The sequence below is a fragment of the Chamaea fasciata genome, unplaced genomic scaffold (genome assembly GCF_029207755.1).
Source record: "Chamaea fasciata isolate MVZ Bird 193981 ecotype frontalis unplaced genomic scaffold, bChaFas1.0.hap1 SCAF_21, whole genome shotgun sequence".
Lineage (NCBI taxonomy): Eukaryota > Metazoa > Chordata > Aves > Passeriformes > Sylviidae > Chamaea > Chamaea fasciata.
Window position 1 is genome coordinate 620,107 of NW_027094106.1, and position 19,891 is coordinate 639,997.

Here is a 19,891-nt window from a genome sequence, read left to right on the forward strand (position 1 = left end):
CCACCCTGGAGGGTGCACATTCCCATTGCTCTGGGAAAAACACACAACAGGCAGACAGTAGAGACAGGGTTTTATTGAACAGGCAAGTGCAGGGCTGGGGACAGCCACAATTCCCAGCTGCCCAGGGGACAGTGTTGGAGACAAATGGGGAGGTTGCTACAGCACTAACAGGCACAGGGACCCCAAAACACGGGGGACAAAGCAGAAGGGTGACAAGAGCCATGGGGAGGGTGAGAGTGGAAGATGTGGGATGCCCTGGCTGAGGGACAGGGACAGACACAGCCATTGTCTCACACTGAGGAACAGCTCCTGAGGGGAAGGATGCAACCTGTTCTCCAGGAACATGGGAACAGGATGAGCAGGAACAGCTCCTGAGGGAAGGGGAAAATGAAAAAAACCCAAATATTCCAGCACGAGATTTGGGTAAAAATCTTCCCAAGGGAGCAGTGGAGGAGGAGACAGCCCAGCAAGGGGCTGGGGGAACAGGCTGGGCAGGCAGTGCTGGGTGGCTCCTGGGTGGGGAGCATCCACCAGCTTCCCAAATCCCTTCCAAACTCATTTCTCCACCCAGACCATTAACTAGAAAGCTCTGGGAAAATGAGAGATTCAAGCAGCTGTTGTGGGATGAAAGGCAGATGTGGCACTTAGAAAGCCTCTTCAGCTGGGAGCCACCTTGGCATTGTTGCTTTGACTCTGGATGTGGAGGCCCTTGCACCTCAGGGCTGGGTCAGTCCACAGGGAGTCTGAGGACGGGAGGCCACAGGACGCAGCGATGGGCACCCACCTCCAACAGTCTCCAGGTAAAGACTCTGGGGGTGGGAGATGAAGAAGGATCCAGATTTTGACCATGAGTACTGAGGTGGGCAAGGTGGGGAGAAGACATCCGAGACTGGACACGCCTTGGAACAGCCATGCGGGTCTGTGAGATACCATGGTGACCATTGAGGTGTTGGGGTCAATACCTGAATGTCAGAGCTAAAGGTGGTGCCCAGGAGACCCTGGTGAATCCAGGAGACTCTTCCCATGCTGAGGAGCAAACAAGGGCACCAATCCCAGACCTGGGTGAGAAGGAATCAAGGAAGGGAATGGGGAAATTCCCCCAAAATACTGCCACCCCCAGTAGCTGCCCTGCTGCAGGAGGGGTTCACTGGGCTCAGTTTTATAAGGGGTCAAGTGCTCACCCACCCCAGAGCCATGTTAGCTCTCAGCCCTCCTCGAGCTGGGGGACAGGGCATTTCTGGTAGATGTAGACCACCCCGGAGATGTAGCCGGTGCCCTGGGTGCTCTCCTCCTCGGTGGTGGCTCTCTCCCAGTACTCCACCTCCTGGGCCAGCAGCTTCTGCCAGGCTCCGCTCCGCTCCAGCTGCCCCAGCGCCGCCTCCAGTTCCGCCTTGTACCGCAGGTTTGAGGGGTTGCTCCTCGTCGTCAGGCACAGGAAGCCGCCTGCGGGACAGGAGACAGGTAACACTGACACAGGATGTCCCTCACTGGGGACAGCATCCCCCGGAAAGGGTGGGGACACAGGGAGGCACTGAGAGCCTGCCAGGAGTCAGCGGGCAGGGGACGGGCGCACAGACAGGGCATGGACAGGGCGGTGGGCAGGGGATAGACAGGACAGCAGGCAGAGATGGGCAGGACAAGGGGCCAGCGGGCAGGGGATGGACAGGGAACGGGCGGGATGTCGCGCCAGAGCGCAGGCTGTCACACACCAGCACTGTTACTGCCACCTCCTACCCTGTCCCGCTAGCCAGACCTGGCAGTGGGCAGGGTCAGGGACCCCGTGCCACCGCCCGCCCCTGGCAGCAGGGACAAGGCCAGGTCCCAGCTGTGCCACGGGTCCAGCGTTCATCGGGGAATCCACATCCACCGGGGCTCGGTGACCCATCCCACCACCCCGGGGGTCCCGGCGGGGAGGATAAATGAACCCCCCCCTTACCTGGCTTAGTGACCCGCAGCAACTCCGGGAGCACCGTGCTCGGCACCTGCCCCTCGCCCAGGGCCCCCACCACCGTCACGGCGTCGTAGTGCTCTGCGAGGACACGGGGCGTCACCGGGGGAACTCTGCCCCGGGCCGGCCCGTCACCTGCAGGACACGTGGGTGTCACCGAGGGGTCGCCGGGGTTCCGTCCCGTCCGGTTACCTGCGGGCGCGGGCAGCGGCTCCCTGCCCAAGACGCAGAGCCGCAGCTCCTGGTAGAGCCCGGTGCTCCGTGCCCGTTCCAGCATCTCCGCGCTGCCGTCCACGCCATGCAGGCAGCGGAACCCGCGCCGGTGGAGCTGCGGGGACAGAGGCAGCGTCATCCTCGCCCCGTCCCGTTACCCCCGGCCCTCCCCGTCCCGCCCGTCCCGCCGGTACCTCCCATGCTACGAGCCCGGTGCCACAGGCCACGTCGAGCAGCCGCGCCCCCGCGAGCGGCGCCGGGAAGGCGAAGGCGAGGGAGGCGGCGGCGAGATGCGGTGCCCGGTACTCCAGAGCCGCCACATCCTGCGGGGGACACGGCGGTCAGCGGGGACGGCCGCGGTCCCCCGGCGCTCCCGTCCCCGCTGTGTCCCCGGTACCTGCTCGTAGCGGGAGGCCCAGACGTCGTAGAGCCGCAGCCTTTCGGGCAGCGTCGAGCCCCGATGAACCGCGGCCACCCGCTCCCGGGCGGCCGTCGGCAAGCCCATCCCGGTACCGCTCGCTACTGTCCGGGCCAATTGACCCGCACCGGGCCCCGCCCCCGCACTCATGGATCCGAGGGCTCCGCCCCGGCCGCGCCCCAAAAGCCCATTGGCTCCGCCTTCCGCTCGCGACGCGCCCCCAGCGCCTCATTGGCTTCTCGGCCCGCTCAGGACTCGCCCCCCACGCGCGTTTCCTCAATGACTCCGCCCAGGACGTGCTCCGCTGAACACGCGACACCGCCGCGGCCGCACCCCCGCGTTCCATTGGCTCCGAGCACCCCCCGGCCACGCCCCCGAGCTCCATTGGCTCCGAGCACACCCCGGCCACGCCCCCGAGCTCCATTGGCCGCCGGAGCTGCCCCTCGGGGTGTTGGGAGCCACCAAGTGCGCCGGGAAGGGGGCGGGGAAGGGCCGGGTGTCCTGAGCTGACCAAGTGTCTGAGTGGTGACCCAGTGCCCTGGGGAGATTACCAAGTCCAGGGATGGTGACATCAAATGCCCTGGGGGCGTGACACCGAATCCCCAAGGGGAGTGGCACCAGGAGCCCCAGGGCTACCACTGTTTCCCAGCAGTGTCCACTGTTTCTGCTGCTCTTGTCACCTGTAGGGGTCAGTTCCCATTGCGTCACTCATGTTCCAGGCGCGGGGACAAGTGCCCTGGACAGGTCGCCTCCTGCTCGGCCCCAATGCCGCGCTGTCACCTCCATCCTGCATCCCCATCTCCTTCCTCCACTCCGACCGTCACGCAGTGCGGCCACCACCCGAGCCTGCCGTGTCCCACTGTGCGTGGCAGTGACAGCCCGCGACTGCCCCAGGGGTGGAGGCCACCCACCACCGGGGCAGCTCCTCCTTGTCCTGACCTGCCCATCCCGCCCCCTCGGGGCGGGGGTCATTCTGCGCTGCCCCGTAGGGACAGCGGACAGGAGTGGGCAGTGGCTGTCCGGAGGAGGAGGAGTGGATGGAGGAGGGACACCTTGGCTCCTGCGAGGAGCAGGGAGTTGGAACGAATGATCTCTACTGGGTCCCTTCCAGCTCGAGGTGTGCCATGAGCGTATAACCTACGTGAAATTCGGGTTTTGCTCAAAGCAAGAAGCACCCCTGAGAAACAGCGCGATGCACAGGGAGGGGCAGGATGTCACCTCCAGACCACAATTCTCTGGATTGTGAATCCAGGTGCCCAACATTTGGGACGTTCCATGTCCAGCTTCGTTATCTCTCGAAGGGCTCTCCCTGGGAGGTCACTGCGGGAGTCCCCCGTTAAACCAACCTTTTGTGTCTCAGCGAGGACGAGGGACGAGCTCTGGGATAAGCCACAGCTGTGCCCATCGCCTCTGGCTGTTTCCAGCAGCGAAACAGACGGATCCAGCCGCTAATTAGTGACGGATTCAGCTGCCAATTAACGACGGGAAGAAAATCGGTGCCCCGACAGAGACGGTGGCCGCCCCGAGGCAGCGTTGGTGGCCTCGTCGCCTCCTCTGTGGTCCCCGTGCCCTCCTGCTTCTCTGCCCTTCCCTCCGTGGGGACCCGCCCGTGGTGACACGCGGGGACAGGTCGGCCCCGCGGCTGGGCAGTGCTGCCCGGGGCCCTCGAGAGGGAGCCCTCCACCCGCGGACGGACCCCGCGCCCCGCCGGGCTCCGCAGTCCCGCCCGGGGACGCGCTCGGAGAATTCCTGGTGGAGCGGCTGAGGACAGTGCGGGGCTGGGGAGCGGCGAGGGCTCGGCAGCAGGAACCCACCTGAGGATACAGCGATGTCTGCCGGGCGGCGTCCGCGGGGGCTGCAGTCCTGTGACAGTTCCTGACGCTGTTCATGTGCATTTTGTCCCCTCTGCTGCTACCAGGGTGGGCCAAATCCTGTTCCTCGTGCTTGGGGAGGAAGGTACACGAGGGCTGTAGCCTCCAGCAAGGGCTCTCACAGCCTCGTCATGAGTTCCCACCACTAATGGAACCTTCCTCTACAAACCAGTGCCAGGATGCACGACCAGCACACCCTGTCCCTGCCCTGCTGGCCCCAAGGGCCACTGGCCCTTGCCTTCTGCAGCCTTGACCCACACGTATCCAGCCCCGAATTTGCTGGTGCTTTTCCAAGCACCCCCTTCTCGCAGTTGGCTGGCTCTATCACACCACAGCTGTGCAAACATCTGCACCCCGTGCCACCACCACGGCTCTGGGCTGGCTGGGACCCAGCACGGCCCAGGTGGGGTCAGCACCAGACCTGCTGCCAAGCATTGCGTGCCCTGGGCTGTCCCCGCTGAGGGCGGGGGACAGAGGTAGCAGCAGGTTGTGGCAGGTTGGAGCGTCCCGTGGCCGGTGCTGGTGTGAGGCTGGACTTTGCCCTGACATGTGGCCTGGTGCTGGCGGGCTCCCACTGGGTCAGAGGACGTTCCTCTCTGATGGTGCAGTTCCTTGGGGTGCTGTCCTTGTACCCTGCCTGGGGACAGGGGTCTGTCTGTGCCCTGATGGGGCGCTGGGACTCTGGAGCTCAGGTCAGTTGCTCTGTTGGAGTGTCCCCACCACCCTTCAAAGGGACTTAGGAGGCCCATGTGCCCCCAAGGCAGGGCTGAGTCCTGCGAGCCCAGAGATCTCTGCTGGGACCTCGCCTTCCCTCCCTCCCTGAGGATCTGCTGCAGGGGTGGAAGGGTAGCTTAGGTGTGTGTCCCTCATCTTCAAATCTGCCACTGAATTGGGACACAAGTTGGGACAGCCCAGGGCCGTGCTGGGTTTGGGCCAGGCATCTCCACAGTGGGCAGTGTCACCTGGCACCAAACCTGTCAGCAGGTTCCCCCTCTGAGCCTTCCTGGATCCCCAGGTGAAGTGTGGTGGCATTGGTACCCTGAGCAGGTGCGCTTGCATGGCCCAGGGCCTGTGCAGGGCAGCCCTGGCACATCCTTGGCCCTTGGGGTGGGACTAATGCTGTCCCCCTGCACATCCCAGTGATGTTGGAATGTCCCTAAGCTTCTTCACAGGAGAGAGTGACAGAATAGAGTGACAGAATGATCAGTCCCACGGCCTTGTGTGCCTCAGAGACTTTCTGGGTGGCCCATAGAACCTCTGGGTCCAGCTGTGGTGTGGATGTCCCTGGGGCAAGGGGACAGAGGCTTGGAGGGGGACAACCATGTACTTGGCAGCTTCTGGCTCAGAGGACTTTGGGGGCAGTCATGGTAACTGTCATTGGAGGCTGTCAGAGTCATGGGGTTTATGTCTGTACATCTGTCCTGACTGCAGTTTCTTGGTGGTGCAGGAGCCTACCAGCACCAAGGAGTGTCCTCAGGGCATCCCAAGACATTCCCAGCTCTGGGGAAGAGCCCTTCATGGTCCCCTGAGCTCTCTGCTGCCTTTCCTGAGCTGGGAAAGCATGGGCAACCATCCTGTGGGACAACTGAGCCCCACAAGGTAGAGGTGGAATGCTCTGCTGGGATCAGAATTGTGCAGAGCAGGGAAGGAAAACCCTGTGCGGTGACAGCCAGGTGGCATCTGGAGAGCCCCTGTGGGGTGACAGAGGCAGGAGGGAGATTCAGGTTGGATATTAGGAAACATTTCTTCACAGAAAGTGTGGTCAGGCCCTGGCAGAGGCTGCACAGGGCAGTGGCAGTGTCCCCATCCCTGGAGGGGTTTAAGAGATATATGGATGTGGAACTTGGGGACATGGGTCAGTGGTGGCCTTGGCAGTGCTGGGGGAATGGTTTGACTCGATGTTCTTGAAGGGCTTTTCCAGCCTTAACGATTCTGTGATCTTTCCATGGCCGAGGAGGTGACAGACAGCAGGACAGCACCGGGATGGCTGGTGGGGTTTCACACACCCTGGGTGGGATTGCTCTGCACTCACATCCTTAGAGGACATCCTTTCCCAGCATCCAAACATGACTGGAATCTGTCCACTTCTCCCCTAACCCCCATCCATCCGGTGTTCAAGGACTGTGGATTTTGCCCCCTGAACCCCACTCAGCCGCATGGGCTCCTGTCCGACTTCTGAATCTGTAAATCTCGGCGTTGCCTGTGACTGATGGTGCCCGGGGCTGCTGTCACCAACCCTCCTGCCCTGGTCCCATCGCCAGCACGGCTCCGGGCCAGGTAACAAGGAGGGGCTGAGCTGTAAATCAGCGCTGCCGGCGCGGAGCTGGGCGGGGATCAGAGTGGGTGGCGCGGCCGGAGCAGCTCACGGAGCTGATTCAGGAGCCTCACAGGGCTGGGAAAGGCTATGCTGTCTCCAGCGGCCATGGTGCCCATATCCCACGGTGCTCCCCTCCATCCTGCATCCCCAGTGCGTGATGATTCCACCCCTCTTGCATCCCCAGTCATTGGTGCTCCTTCTCCCTGAACTCCCAGGGTATGGACTCCACCCTCCCTTTGTGCTCCTGGTGCACAGAACTCCACACTCCCTCTGCCCCCCCGGGACACGGCAGTCCCACACCAGCACATCACAGGGGCATGGTGCTCCCACACTGGTGACATTCCCATTTCTCCTCATCTGCATCCCAAAAGCCAGTGGCTTCATTCACAGGGTGTGCTCTGGCTGCAGTTCCCATCTGAGCTCAGCCTCTTCCTCACCTCTGAGCAGCCCCACAAACCACAACCACACCCCCAGATCATGGACCTCACTCCTTGTCCCCCTTCCCCCTTGTTCCCTCTTGTCCCCATTGTCACCTGCTCCTTTCCCCTGACTGGGGACTTCCCACCCTGACATATCCAACACACCCAGAGACCTCAGGTCCCACCCACCACACGTCCCCTGTTGCTCTGTCACACCCCGTCACTTCCCGGACCCACCTCCTATCCCTCACAGCCCTTCCTGCAGCCAGGTGAGTCCCCCCAGTGCTGCCTCCCTGTTCCCATTCCCACATGACATCACTGGCCTTGGCGCACCTCAGGCTGGTGACTCAGCGTCCCTCCTGGGACAGCACCTCTGGAACTCATCACCCTTCGTGGAACAGCACCCTCATGACTCAGAGTCCTTTGTGGAACAGCACGCTCGTGACTCAGTATCCTCAGGTCCCATCCCAGGAGCTCCCTGTTCCCACCCTGGGACACAATGTGGCTCTCTGGTCACATCCCTGCCACTCCTGGGATTCCAGGTGTGGCTGCACCACAGCCCCCTGGCTCGGTGCAAGCCCAGTCGACCATGACCCCAAATCCCCCAGATCACCTGCCCTGCCACCAGCCTGGCTACCCAGTGCACTCTTGTGAGACTCAGCCCCACTCCAGATCTCCTCCCCGGAACTCTCCTGTTTTGTCCCTGCATCTTGGGAAGTGATTGCCACCTCTTGGGAAGAACAAGGGACAGGCTTGGGTGAGATCCAGGAGGTGGAATTATAAGTCAATAAAGCCCAGCTCAGTAATAAGGTGCAAACTTTCACTGGAGCAGGAATTAATGAGTGGATGAGTGGCTATAAATAAACAAAGGATTTCTTGTGACTTGTAAAAGATGACTCAGTGCTTTCGGGAAGGCTGGCTGCTCTCCAAGCAATCTCAGTGATACCAGGGCAGTCTGGACCTTACCTGTTGAGGTTCATCCTGATGATCCTAAAGCACTTCTGGACCTTTGGTGAGGTTAAGCCACCTCAACTCCGTCTAGGGCTGAGGTGGTGTTTGGCTGTCTGAATCCTAAAAAGAAGTTTGTAACTTCCTCCACCAACTCACAACTCTATGGATATTCAGGAAGGAGGATGGGCTGCTGTGTCCAATCGCTGTTATTTATTTTATCCCCAGGCTCTTGCAGTATTTCCTAGAGTCCAGTCCTTCCTTTCTCGGGGACATTCCTGAATCCTAGCTCTTGTTGTGAGCCCAACAGATTACCATTAGCAGGAGGGATGGAGAATCCCTATGCTGCCTCATCCCCTGCCCATCCTGCCCAAATGAGGATTTGAGGGGGGGTCCCTTTGGGAGTGGAGCCAGAGAGGTCAAACCATTATCGCTTTCTTGAGCTGAGCTGAACCTGAGCTGAGCTTTGCTAATTCCAGCTGGAACAAAATCACCAGACTTGGACCATGTCACACATCCAGGGAAAGCAAGCTGAGAAGTTACACAAGTGATTTGGAGTGAGAGCAATGGAGTAGGAAGGTGTCAGCGGGTTGGGTGATGATGACCATGGACTGAGAGTTCCTAGAATCCTAGAAAGGTTTGGGTTGGAAGGGACCTCAAAGTCCAGCTCGTTCCTTGCCCCTGAGTTCATCCATCCTAGAGCTCGATGACATCTGTGCTTGTTTTTGAGATGATGTCAACCAATCACTCTGGGCTGTTGAGTCTTGCCCTCCCTGTGCTGAGCATTTCAGCTCTGAAGGACTTTGCCGGAGCATTGCATCTTTGGATTTCCTAGCTGGAGCTGCTCCTCTGAATGCTCTCCAGCCTATGTTGATCCAAATGACCTGATTAGGCAGGCTAGTGGTGGGTCTCTCTGAACTGACAGTTGCAGCTGGAGGAGAGTGTGCAATGAGCCTTGGAAAAGGAGGGAGGCAGAGCAGCAAAGCGAAGGCTGCGGGCTGGAGCTGCTGCATCACAGCTCCCGGGAAGCACGTGTGAGGGAGGGTCCTGCAGGAGCGCCCGCTCCCACAGAAACAGAATTAAGGGAGTAAGTTCAGGGAGTGTTCAAGAATCTGGCAAAATGGAAATCTTGGGAATAATCTCAATAACAAGGATGAGGAGCCCAGACAGCGGAAACTTTAAATCATTTGAGACAGGGGAACAGGAGTGCATGGGCAGAGGCAGCACGGTCTGCTGGGGGTGACTGATGGATTTCCCAGGGTCCAAAGGGAAGGTGAAGGTGACCCCTGGTGGTTCTGCTGACTCATGGTGGTCCCTGTGGCTCTGGGGAGGTGCGACCATAGCTAGGTCTGGGGTGGCTGCTTGGTCACCTTCCTTTTCTACATTGTGTGGGGAGTGCAGGTAAAGTACTCCCACAGGGCCAAGCTCAGCCTAGGCTGGGCTGGAGGCACAGGGAGCTTGGATAAATCCTGTATTTCCAAAAGCCTGATGATTGGCTTTTGTCTTACAGCACTTTGAACACTGGCTGAAGAAATCTCATCTGTGGATTATCTCAAGTAACAATTAAACAGGGAGCTCACGTGTGTTCAGAGGGTGGGTTCAGCTCAAGTTCACAGAAAAAAAAAACCAAAACCCAGGGATTACCACAGCCAAAGGCTCAGCTCTGGCTCAGGAAGTCCATGAAAACTGCAGTAAGCTGGGAAAGTATTTGAGGCTGTGTCACCCTGTGTGGGTGCTGTGTTTCTGCTGTTGGGGGTGAAGTGCAGGGGAACTTTGGGCACTGCCCCCCCACCCCCTCAGAACAGGGCAAGGCAGGAACCTCCTCCTCCAGCACTTGGAAAGGCAGCTGGCAAGAACACCTGTCTGACCCTTGACTGCAGGAAGGGGTTCGGTGCTGTTTCACAGGACCACAACTTTCCTGGGACTGTTACAATGTGTGTGCAGGTGTGGTTCCCACAGTCCTCAACACTCTTGAATCCACAGCCATGTGAGAAGTCTTGAAGGACCAACTCAAAGTAAGCCTGACTTGTTGAAGAAATGATCTTTTTTAAAAAGACACCCCACAGCCCACCTTGTTAAGGGAGATACTGTAAGAGGAGACTTTCAGGCTGACCCTGACGGAGAGCAGGGGCTGGAGGAGCCCCACAGAGGCTGGAGAGCAGGAGCAGGAGCAGGAGGAAACTGGTCTGATCAGCCTCAGCAAGGGAAGGACAATTGCTCTGCTGGTAGGGCAAGGATCTGGGTGTCAAGGTGGCACAATGTACCAGTGTCAGATAAGATTTCTATGCCAGGACACAGGGAATGGCTTCCCACTGCCAGGGGGCATGCTTAGATGGGATATAGGGAAAAAATTGTTTCTGGGATGGTGGTGAAACCCTGGCACAGGGTGCACAGAGAAGCTGTGGCTGCCCCTGGATCCCTGGCAGTGTCCAAGGCCAGGTTGGACAGGGCTTGGAGCAGCCTGGGATAGTAGAAGGTGTCCCTGGATGGGCTCTGAGGTCTTTTCCAGCCCAAACCATTCCATGGTTCTGTGCTTCTAAGCCACTCAGGTCATCCTGGTCACTCTCTACCACTTCCTGAAGCCTTGGCCAGTGTGGGGGTCCTTGCTGTGACCTCCCACTCCCTGGTCAGGTGTGCAGACCCCCCAGCCCCCAGTGCCTGCAGGCTCTGTGTGCAGCCCAGATGCTCTGGGCCATGCCAGATCCTCTGTGTTTCTTGGCCCCATGCTCCTCAGCCATCTCGCCAGGTATGTAACTATCCCAGCTATTTCCTGCTGTACTGCAAGGAAAAATGAAAAAATTAAATCATCCAACCTTTGGCCCTGTTTGATATAAATCCAGGCTGCAGCATTGCAGACAGATTGCGTGTGGTGGCAGCACCACCAGCACCCAGTGCCCTGCCTGTTCCCTTTGGCAAGGGGAGCACGAGGGGCTGCCATGGATGTGGCCTGGAGCCAGCTCCCATCACAGCCCGAGTGATTTATGGCCTGCATTCCTGCTCCTGACAGGCACATCCTGGGATGCTGTGCTCCTGCACTGCCTGGAGAGTGGGACTGGGGCTGTCCCCTGGAGCTGCCCTGACCTTGGCAGAGAGGGGCAGCTCCCATCAATGCTGCCAGTGGAGTCCAGGGTGAGGAGGGACCTCCTCATTTCCCAGGGATTCTTTATGTTTCCTGTCTTATGATGAGAGTGCCGGGGGTCCAACTTCCCAGGATTACACTCCATAATCCTAAACTGGAAGCGCCTGCTACCCTGTTCCCAGGTGTGAGGTGTCCTGCCCTGTGGAGGGGGTGCCAGACTGTGTCAGGCCATTGCTCAGCACCTTTGCTGCTGGAGCTAAGCTGGGGCTGCTGGGTTTGGCTGCAGGGCCCAGAGCATGTCCTGAGAGCCTGAGTCCCCCGGGATGTGCAGCTCAGGGCAGCACAGCCCAGCAGCTGCTCTGCTTCTCCTCTGGGACCACGGTCGCTGAGGGGATTTGCCATCCCTGGGCTTGTCCCCAGTTGCCCTCAGTGAGTCTGGCTGATATTGGTGGGAAATGGACACAGCAGTGGGGGCAAGGTGAGCACTGCAGACATGATGGCCACTGCGTTTGCTGGTATTTTGAGCTGGTGGGAGCAGTGGTTTCCTCATGCCCAGACATCCCACGGGAAGGCCAAGCCAGGCTGGAGGCAGGGCTGTGTCTCTGGGTGCTTTGAGGCTGAGGGTGGGATGTGGGACAGGGTGTTTCTCTGTGTGCCTCCAGATCCCATCCTGCCAGCCCCTGGTGACAGGGGCTTGGTGTCCTGTTCCCTCCTGGCTGGGCCTTCAGCCTCTTGCTCATGCAGGAATCTCTGCACTTACGGGACTCAGCCCAAGAGAGAGAATTGCCTCAGGTCCCCTCCCGTGACCAGAGCTGGGAAGCACCAGGGATGCATCTTGCCAGGGCTCCACGGCTGCAATAAAATCTCATCCCATCCCAAGCTGTTCTGGGACATGCTGGGATGTCTGGGATCCCAGGCCCCTGTCTCCCCAGTCTGCGGGATCCACCCCAGGCTGGCCGTGCTCTGCAGAGCTTGGGTGCCGCAAGGACCCCACAAAAGCACCCTGAGTGGCACCAGCCCCATCCAATTGTAGGTACAACCCCGTGCCCCTGGCTCCTGCCATGGACCAGCTCTCCAGAGCTGTGTCCAGCAGGCAGGAGCTGGTGCCTGTAGTAGGTATTTTGTTAGTTTTTCATCTTTTTTCCCCAGCAGAGCAGGCAAGCCCTGGTCTGGATTCCAGTTTGGCTGTAGTTGTGCTGTTATCTCTCTCTCAGGGTCTGGTTTCACTCATGCTTGGGGTCTCTGTGAGTGAATGGATGTCTCCCTTAGGGCTGTTCCAAAGCCTCTGCCCTCTCCCACTTCCCATGCTGCCCTCACTGACCTCTGCACTTCCCTTGGCCCCGAGCCCCAAGCCCTGCAGGGCAAGGGTTCCTGGGAAGCACCTGCAGTCCTGAACCTCAGTGTCCCAGCAGCCACTGTCCCCTCAGCAGGGCACGGGACACTGGCTGGGATGATGAGCAGGACCGTGGGGTAAGGAGGAGCTGGGGTCCAGCAGGGAAGAGCCCCCGAAGGTTGATCTGTTTCATCTTGGCTCGCTGGGGTGCAGCAGGACCAGAGGTGACAGCCATGGCTTGCAACACAAGCCAGTTGTCCTGACGGAATATTTTTTCCCTATGATGGTCACAAAATGTGGGAATGCAGAAGAGGGTAGGGCTTTGCTCGTGAACATGTTCAGGACTTAACTAGCCCCAGGCAACATCATTGCCTTGGAACTGCTGTGCTGGGGTGAGTGGGGCTGGGCTGGACACCTCCACAGTGCCCCCACCTCAGCCACTCTGGAATTTTCTGATTGTGCACACCAAAGCTTGTGACAGCCCCTGAGGGGCTGAAGGCTCTGAGAGATGGCACCAAGCAGGGCTGTAAAAGAAGGTCCAAATCATGAAGGAGGTTTGCAGAAGAGGAGGGGACAAGATGCAGAATGGGTCTACCGTGGGACCTTGACCTCCCTGCTGAGCTCTGAGCTGTTCACTGCAGGCTCGGTTAAAGCTGGGACATTTCCCTGGGATGTGACCCTCATCTGGCTCTGGCATGTGACCCAGCACCAGGATGGTCCTGATTCATGGAGCTGATGGAGCTGCACATCCTCTCACAGGTGCCAGAGCAGGTCGTGACAGGCTGATCGCAGACACGGTGCCTGGTGCCCCTGGGATGGTCCCACTGCCCCATCGTGGTGAAGACTCCTCTTCCTCTTCTCATCTCAGGGTCAATCCCCACAGTTCGATCAGACCCTTCAGAGGATGTTCCCCATGGACCAGCCTTGGGAACCCCGGGTTCAAGGGCTTCACTTTGCTGCTCTCACACCTCCCTGTTGAACAGCAGCAGCCCAGCCTCTCTGGTCCCAGTGTCCGCAGGGTTTTGGGAATGGACCCTGACCCCCTCCTAGGATGGCTGGTGGTCACACAAACCGGGAACATCCCTGTGTCCCTGGCAGTTCCCAGGCATTGCTCCACACGCTGGGCCAGAGCTGGTGTGACAGCGCTCCGGACACCGAGATGCGTGTGGGTGCTAATCTTTGGGGCCATCAGGCCAGGCACTGAACCAAAATCCAGCTCTAATTGGCCTTTTCCAGTAATTCTTCCTGACAAAACAATTAAGTTTCTCAGGCAAGAGATGTTCTTTGCAAATGTTCTGTGCCAGATGCTTTTGCTTTTTTTATCTGTGGTATTTAGGGATCTTTTCCTAATACTCACTCATTATTTTATGAGGCACAGACTGGTTCATCCTGCCCTTTTGAAGCTCAGTATCACACTCATGTTTGTTTGTTGTCTCAGGGCTTCCCTAACTGTATGTGAGGGGGTTTTTGTTTCATTAAAAAAAAAATTAAATAAACATTCTTGATTTGTAAAGGGCTGGGCCCTGTGAGACAGGGCAGGGAATGGGATGGGCTCCAGCCCTCCCAAGCCTGCAGAGGCTGTGTGTTCTGCAGTGGGACTGAGGTCAAAGCTGGAAAAACTTGCAAGGCAGGATCAAAGAGCAGGGCCCCTGCCAGGCATGTGGAAAACAAGAGCTGGGGGTGGCTGCAGTGGGCCCATGGGCTGGCACTGCCCACAGTACCCCCTTCATCCCTGTCCACCCCTAGAAATCCTAAGGCTGTTGGGGGGCTCACAGTCCTTTGTCTCCTCACCTGGGAGCTTTGTGACTCAACCTTCCTGCCATCCGCTTTTAGTGGCTCCAATTCCTCCTTGGGGGAAGCGCATCCCCCACTTCCCCAGCCTGGGCCCGCTGAGGCTGCACGAGATGTGCTGGAATTCTGAGGAGCTGCTCGGCCGCATGCTGCCCAGCCCTGCCCTTCCCCTGCTCCCAGCGGTGTTTGCCCCCTCCCCACACCGGTCCCACCTGCACCAGTCTCAGGGCTGGTGTTCCTGCTCCCAGAAAGGGAGCAGCCGTGGGGAATGGTTCAGCACTGGTTCTGATGGGAGGCTGGCAGCCCTTGGAAGTGGAGAATTGGAGGAACAAGAGAGCATCTGGATGGGGTGTAGGATGACACCAGCTGTAGGGTAACGCCAGCTGTAGGGTGACACCAGCTGGGTTTTGGAGCGCCTCTATGCTCTCTGTGGGGTGACTGGGCACGGTGCTGGGTGTGTCCTAAGTCCTCATGGTTTCTGACATCTCACCCAGTGACTCCAGCACTGCTGGCTGCTCTTAAGGAAGATCTGGGCTGGGCTGGGTGTTTTTTGATCAGTGAGATCCCAAGTGTTACCTTGCCTGGCCTCTCTAAAGCCAGGAGGGTGTTTGGGGATGCTGCGAGTGCAGGGTGGGGTTCTGGGGGAGAATGTCAAGGGAGAGCACAGCTGGTATGGAAGGTGGGGACCCACCATGACTGGACCCCGGCAGGTCCCCGCCCTCCTCTGCCACCAATGCATCCCCAGGGGGAGGGGACGAACAGCTCTGGGCAGGGGGTGGCGATTCCCTCCTCGTGTGTGTCCATCACTCGTAGCCCGGGGGCTGTGCTGGGCGGAAGGAAAATCTATGTGTCCGCGGCTGTGGCAGGTGCTCCCGTGGCTCGGTGTGACCTCTCCCAGTGGGCTCCGGCCCAGGGATTCAGTCACTCCATAAATCTGCCTTCCTCTGCCGCGCACACCACGGCGGGGCAGCCCTGACTCAGGGCTGGGAGTGTCCGGCTGCGGCCGCTATCTCCGCGGAGGAGCCGTGTGTGGGGGTGCCAGCATTTCCAGGCGGGAGACAATCGGGCTTTATTTCCCTGCCACAGAGGAAAAAGAACAAACATTCCTCGGGTTTGTTTTCAGGCTGCTTTGTGGAATAAATCTCAGACTGTTGTTGTCTCCCCGGGCTCCCCCGTCCCGCGGAACTGCCTGTTCTCATCCCATGAGTCACCGGCGCCTGGCGGCACCTCCGAAATCCCGTGCGGTGCCCGGGGGCTGCGCCGTGCCGGATGTGCCGTGGACACCTGGAGCAGAGCTGCTCCACATCCATGGGGAGCTCAGCTTGGCACCGGTGTCTGTCGGGATCCACGAGTCCCCCGGACACCTCTGCAGCCTGGATAGCCCGGGTCACCCTGTCCTCTGGACCTGTGTCTTCCTCCCGAGGGCCCGAGTCTGACAGCATCTTCAAGGGGAAGGGGTTGTCCCACGGGACAGGGGCTCTCCGGGAGGAGACCAGCTGAAGCCAGTGGCAATTCCCATCCCCTCTGCCGGGTGGGAAGGAGATCCAAGGGATGCTATGGTCTCTGTCCTTCCACCTGTGGGAACATGTGTCAGCAACACCCATTTGGAGTGGTGGGATCTGGCCCCCTTCCACACGGTGCAGGAAGCTTGGTATAATGTTGACCCTCATTCTGGACATGTGGCTCCATGGGAAGGACATGCCCACACCCTTGCTCTGCCTGATCCCCGTGGAGACATCCCATTGCTGTGGGAGGTGGGTTGAGAGGGAATGGTCTGTGGAATGTGCTTGGAGCACATATCACTTGGAAGTTCATGTCACTGCTGATGCACCAGTTGGGTCACCTGGGGGTGGGACACAGCCAGCGCTGGACTGGCACCTCCTGGAGCAGCAGATCTTATTATGACCAACACGCAGGGATGACCCACATCACCTCCAAAATGTGCCCAGTGCCAGTGTGGCACTCAAACCTTGTCAATGGTCCTCCCACAAATGATCCCGCCATGGAAGACCGCAGAGGCCCCGGAGCATGGTATGGGCAGAGGGCTGACCCTAGGCTGAGTGGTGCCTGCTGTCAGTGACCTGTGCTGATGAGCTGAGCCCCCTGGCACAGGTTTGGAGCATCTGAGTGTTGGAGCAGGGCACGAGGCGGGATGGAGCAGGGGACTGTCCCTTGTGTGCACAAGGTGGGATAGTGACCTCAGCCACAGCAGCACCGTGCATCAGTCCCCAAAATAACTGGATTTAGAAACACGAAGTCTGTTTCTGCTGTTGCCCATCACTTGTTGCAAATGTAGTGGCAGCTCAGTCCAGTGAAACTACGGCCAGAAACAGTGCGAGTTTCGGCAAACAAACCGGCTCCAGGAATGAAAGTGGCTGGAAGGGACTGGGGACCCAAGGCTGCCAGAAATGTGGCGAAGGATTCCGAAAGGATTCCGAGGTGAATAATGAATAAAAACCCCAGCCTCAAAGGTAAAGTTTTTAAGTGCCTCACAAGGAGGGAAAATGAGAGGAGGAATGAATGAAACGCTCTTGCCAGGAGGGTCTGTTCAAGCCTTGAAACAGCTGAAAGAGAGGCTGGATGAGCACTGCGACCCCCAGGCAGCAGCGGCTCAGGGAGATGTGCTGGCTTAGCCCAGGGGCAGGACAGGAGCTGACACATCGCTGATGGCCCTGGATTCCAAAGGCAGCCCTGCAGGCAGCCCTTCTCTCATCAGACAGGGTCGTTCAGGTGATTAGAGCTTGCAGAAAAGGCTCTAGGAGGGAAAGTCATTCCCTGGAGATGCTGGGTAGAGGCTTAAGGGCTACACTGTGCAGTCAGCAGCACAACTTCTCCAGAGTTCCTACAAATCAGACAAGAACTGGTCTCTGCACAGAGCTGTGGGCACTGTCAGGTTAAGGAGTGAGGGGGCTTTGCTGATGACAGGTGAATTCCTGGGCTTGGTATGGGGGATCCATAGGCACCAGAGAGCAGCACGACTGTGCTTGCCTTGGCCATCAATGAACAGAGTGTTTATTTGGACATCTAAAAGGTCAATTTGCTAAAATTTGAAACAATTGCTGGCGTGACCGACTGGGACTGTAAATTTAGAGTGGGAGGTGTTAGCAAAAACTGGGACTCATTCAAGGACATCTCAACAGTGCCCCAAAAGCCATGATTTCATAGCCCAAAATAATTCTCCCAGGGAAGAAGCTGTCAGAGGCGGTTTGGACGTGTAAGTGTGGTGGCCTGCAGCTGCAGGGGGAGGACCACTCTACCCGAGTGCTGCAGCAGGTGGGAACCAGGCGGGGGCCTGGCCAGCATCTGGGGCAGAGGCAAGGAACTGAATGAAGGCCAAAGTGTTGACTTTGTTTTGCTGCCTTGGAGAGGGCAGCGTGCCTTCCCCTCTTCCTCATCCATCTGCCTCTGCCATGATTTCTGGAGTGGTGACTTATGCTGACAGGCAGTGTCACATGGGGGGGAGGATGGTGGCGTGGAGCTGAGTGGCCATTGGATGGGAAAAGAGATGTTGGTGGCATGTCCTGGGACAGCAGGATGATGGCAGCTGGTGAAGGCCTCAAGAGGGATCTGCCTTAGAGCCAGCAGAGCACCAATGTCCTGGCTGGACTACTCCATCAACCTGGGAGCAGCTTCAGTAGATTGATTGTGGACAGAAGCAGGAAAAGGCTGCAGGAGTGGTGATGGAATACCCTCGGTTGGCAATTCAAGCAGAGTCCATCTGGCCCATGGGACACTGCCATCTGTCCTGGAAGAGACAACTCCAACACAGAGGTTTCTGCTGAGAGCCTGGTGCGTGTCAAAACCCAGGAGTCCAGTGCATGGGCTGGAAAAGGAGGAGCAACCCAAGGAGGATGAGGAACAGGGAGGCCTCCAGCTATGTACAGAACTGCTGGTGGTAGGGGGGAAAGCCAAAGAAATCAGTGAGCTGTCACTGGCTGATGGCAGTTAGAATCCTTTGAGAACATACATTTAGGACAACCAAGTGAAGCCAACCCCAAATCCCAGCCTTACGTAAGACAAATGGGGCCTAATCCTGACAAGAAAACTGGTCAGTGTTCAATAGACGACTCCACCCTGTGCTGGGGCAAAGCAGAGAGACACATTTGATCCTGGCAGGGTAAAGTAATTAAATCTGTAATGAGTGAGACCAGGGCAAAGCAATTACATCTGTAACAAGGGAGGCTGTGCAACCGCAGACCAACAGGCCTGGTTCGCTGATACCCTGGAGCTGGGAATGAGCTGCTGGAAGAGTCCCTGAAATGCTGATACTGACATTGAACAAGTCTTGGAAAGACAATTCCAAGGGCTTGGATACCTGCCATGAGCTAGGACTTGATGGCCCAGGGAGGGGGCCCTGCAGCCGGACGTGGTTGTCCACTTGTCATGGACTCTGGTCCCAGGGGCTGCGAATGAACTGCAGGATGCAGGGCGTGGTTTGTCCCACTTGCTCGAAGGAGCCTAGGCGGTGATGTCACCATTTTTATAGGTACTTGCACATAAAGATATTTCCTGGTGGGGGACGCTTTGGGGAGTGTTGACAAATGCACACCACGGCCCACTGGCTGCAAATCTAATTTAGACAAGCTCAGCCTTGAAACAAGCTGCAGTTTCCTACTCTTTGAGGGTCACCAGGCACTGGAGGAGATTCTAGATCCTGGGTGGATTCACCACCACCTGGAGCTCTGCTGCACAAGGTTTTTCTGTGAGTCAGGCTCCGGGCCATGTTGTGGAGAAATTCTCCAGGTAAGCTTTGCTGGCAAGGACCAAATCAAGGTGTTCATCCCATTCTTCTGTGGCCCTTGTGGAGAACCAGCTGGAGTGTGTACTGCTGCTTAGAATCTCAGAATCACTGAATCACTGAGGTTGGAAAAGCTCTCTGAGATCATCAAGTTCAACCATTCCCCAACCACTGCCAAGGTCACCATAACCCATGTCCCCAAGTGCCACATTGAAACATCTGTTAAATCCCTTCAGGGGTGGTGACTCCACCAGTGCCCTGGGCAGTTCCAGTGCCTGATCACTGTTTCTGTGAAGAAGTTTTCCCCAGTATCCAGCCTGACCCTCCCCTGGCACAGCCTGGGGCTGTTTCCTCTTGTCCTGTCCCTGTTCCCTGGGAGCAGAACCTGACTCTCATCCCCCAACTGCCCCCTCTGGTCAGGGCTTAACCCTTTGGTAGGGGGCACCAAGCTAAGAAAGGAGCAGGTGCTCACAGGAAAGTGGGTCCAGTTCCATGTCCAGCAGCAAAGAGCTGCTTAGACCACAGGCCACCACAGAGGACCATGAAACCTGGATGGGGGTGGACATTGGATATAATACAGGAGATGGACAAGGCAGTGCAGAGGAATGGAGGTTGTTATGGGATAGAGATCTCAGCCACCAAGGGTGACCGTACAGACAGGCAGCAGACGATGCTGGGGACAAGGGTACAGCTGGTGGCACTGACACCACCTGTGCGTCTGCAGAAGGTGCTCACTTTGTGTGTGAGAAATGTCCTCCCACCTGCCTGGAATCACCCAGAGGATGGCATGGGCAGGATCAGGATCTTTCCCAGGAC

General features: G+C 58.1%; 1 protein-coding gene across 3 annotated transcripts; it reads right to left on the reverse strand.

Moving 5' to 3' along the window:
- Positions 1 to 53: 53 nt before the first annotated feature.
- Positions 54 to 2,784, reverse strand: METTL27 (methyltransferase like 27). Of its 3 annotated transcripts, none has more exons than XM_066201780.1 (6): positions 2,559 to 2,784; positions 2,356 to 2,484; positions 2,141 to 2,276; positions 1,937 to 2,029; positions 1,186 to 1,443; positions 54 to 919 (listed from the first exon to the last, which is right to left on the reverse strand). In XM_066201780.1, exons 1-5 carry the CDS (start codon positions 2,727 to 2,729, stop codon positions 1,205 to 1,207), a joined length of 768 nt encoding a protein of 255 aa, XP_066057877.1. In that variant the 5' UTR covers positions 2,730 to 2,784; the 3' UTR covers positions 54 to 919; positions 1,186 to 1,204. The 3 variants fall into 3 exon arrangements, with proteins under 3 accessions (XP_066057877.1, XP_066057876.1, XP_066057878.1); XM_066201779.1 differs by having other exon boundaries at positions 54 to 1,058; XM_066201781.1 differs by lacking the exon at positions 2,356 to 2,484 and having other exon boundaries at positions 54 to 1,058; positions 2,559 to 2,776.
- Positions 2,785 to 19,891: the final 17,107 nt, after the last annotated feature.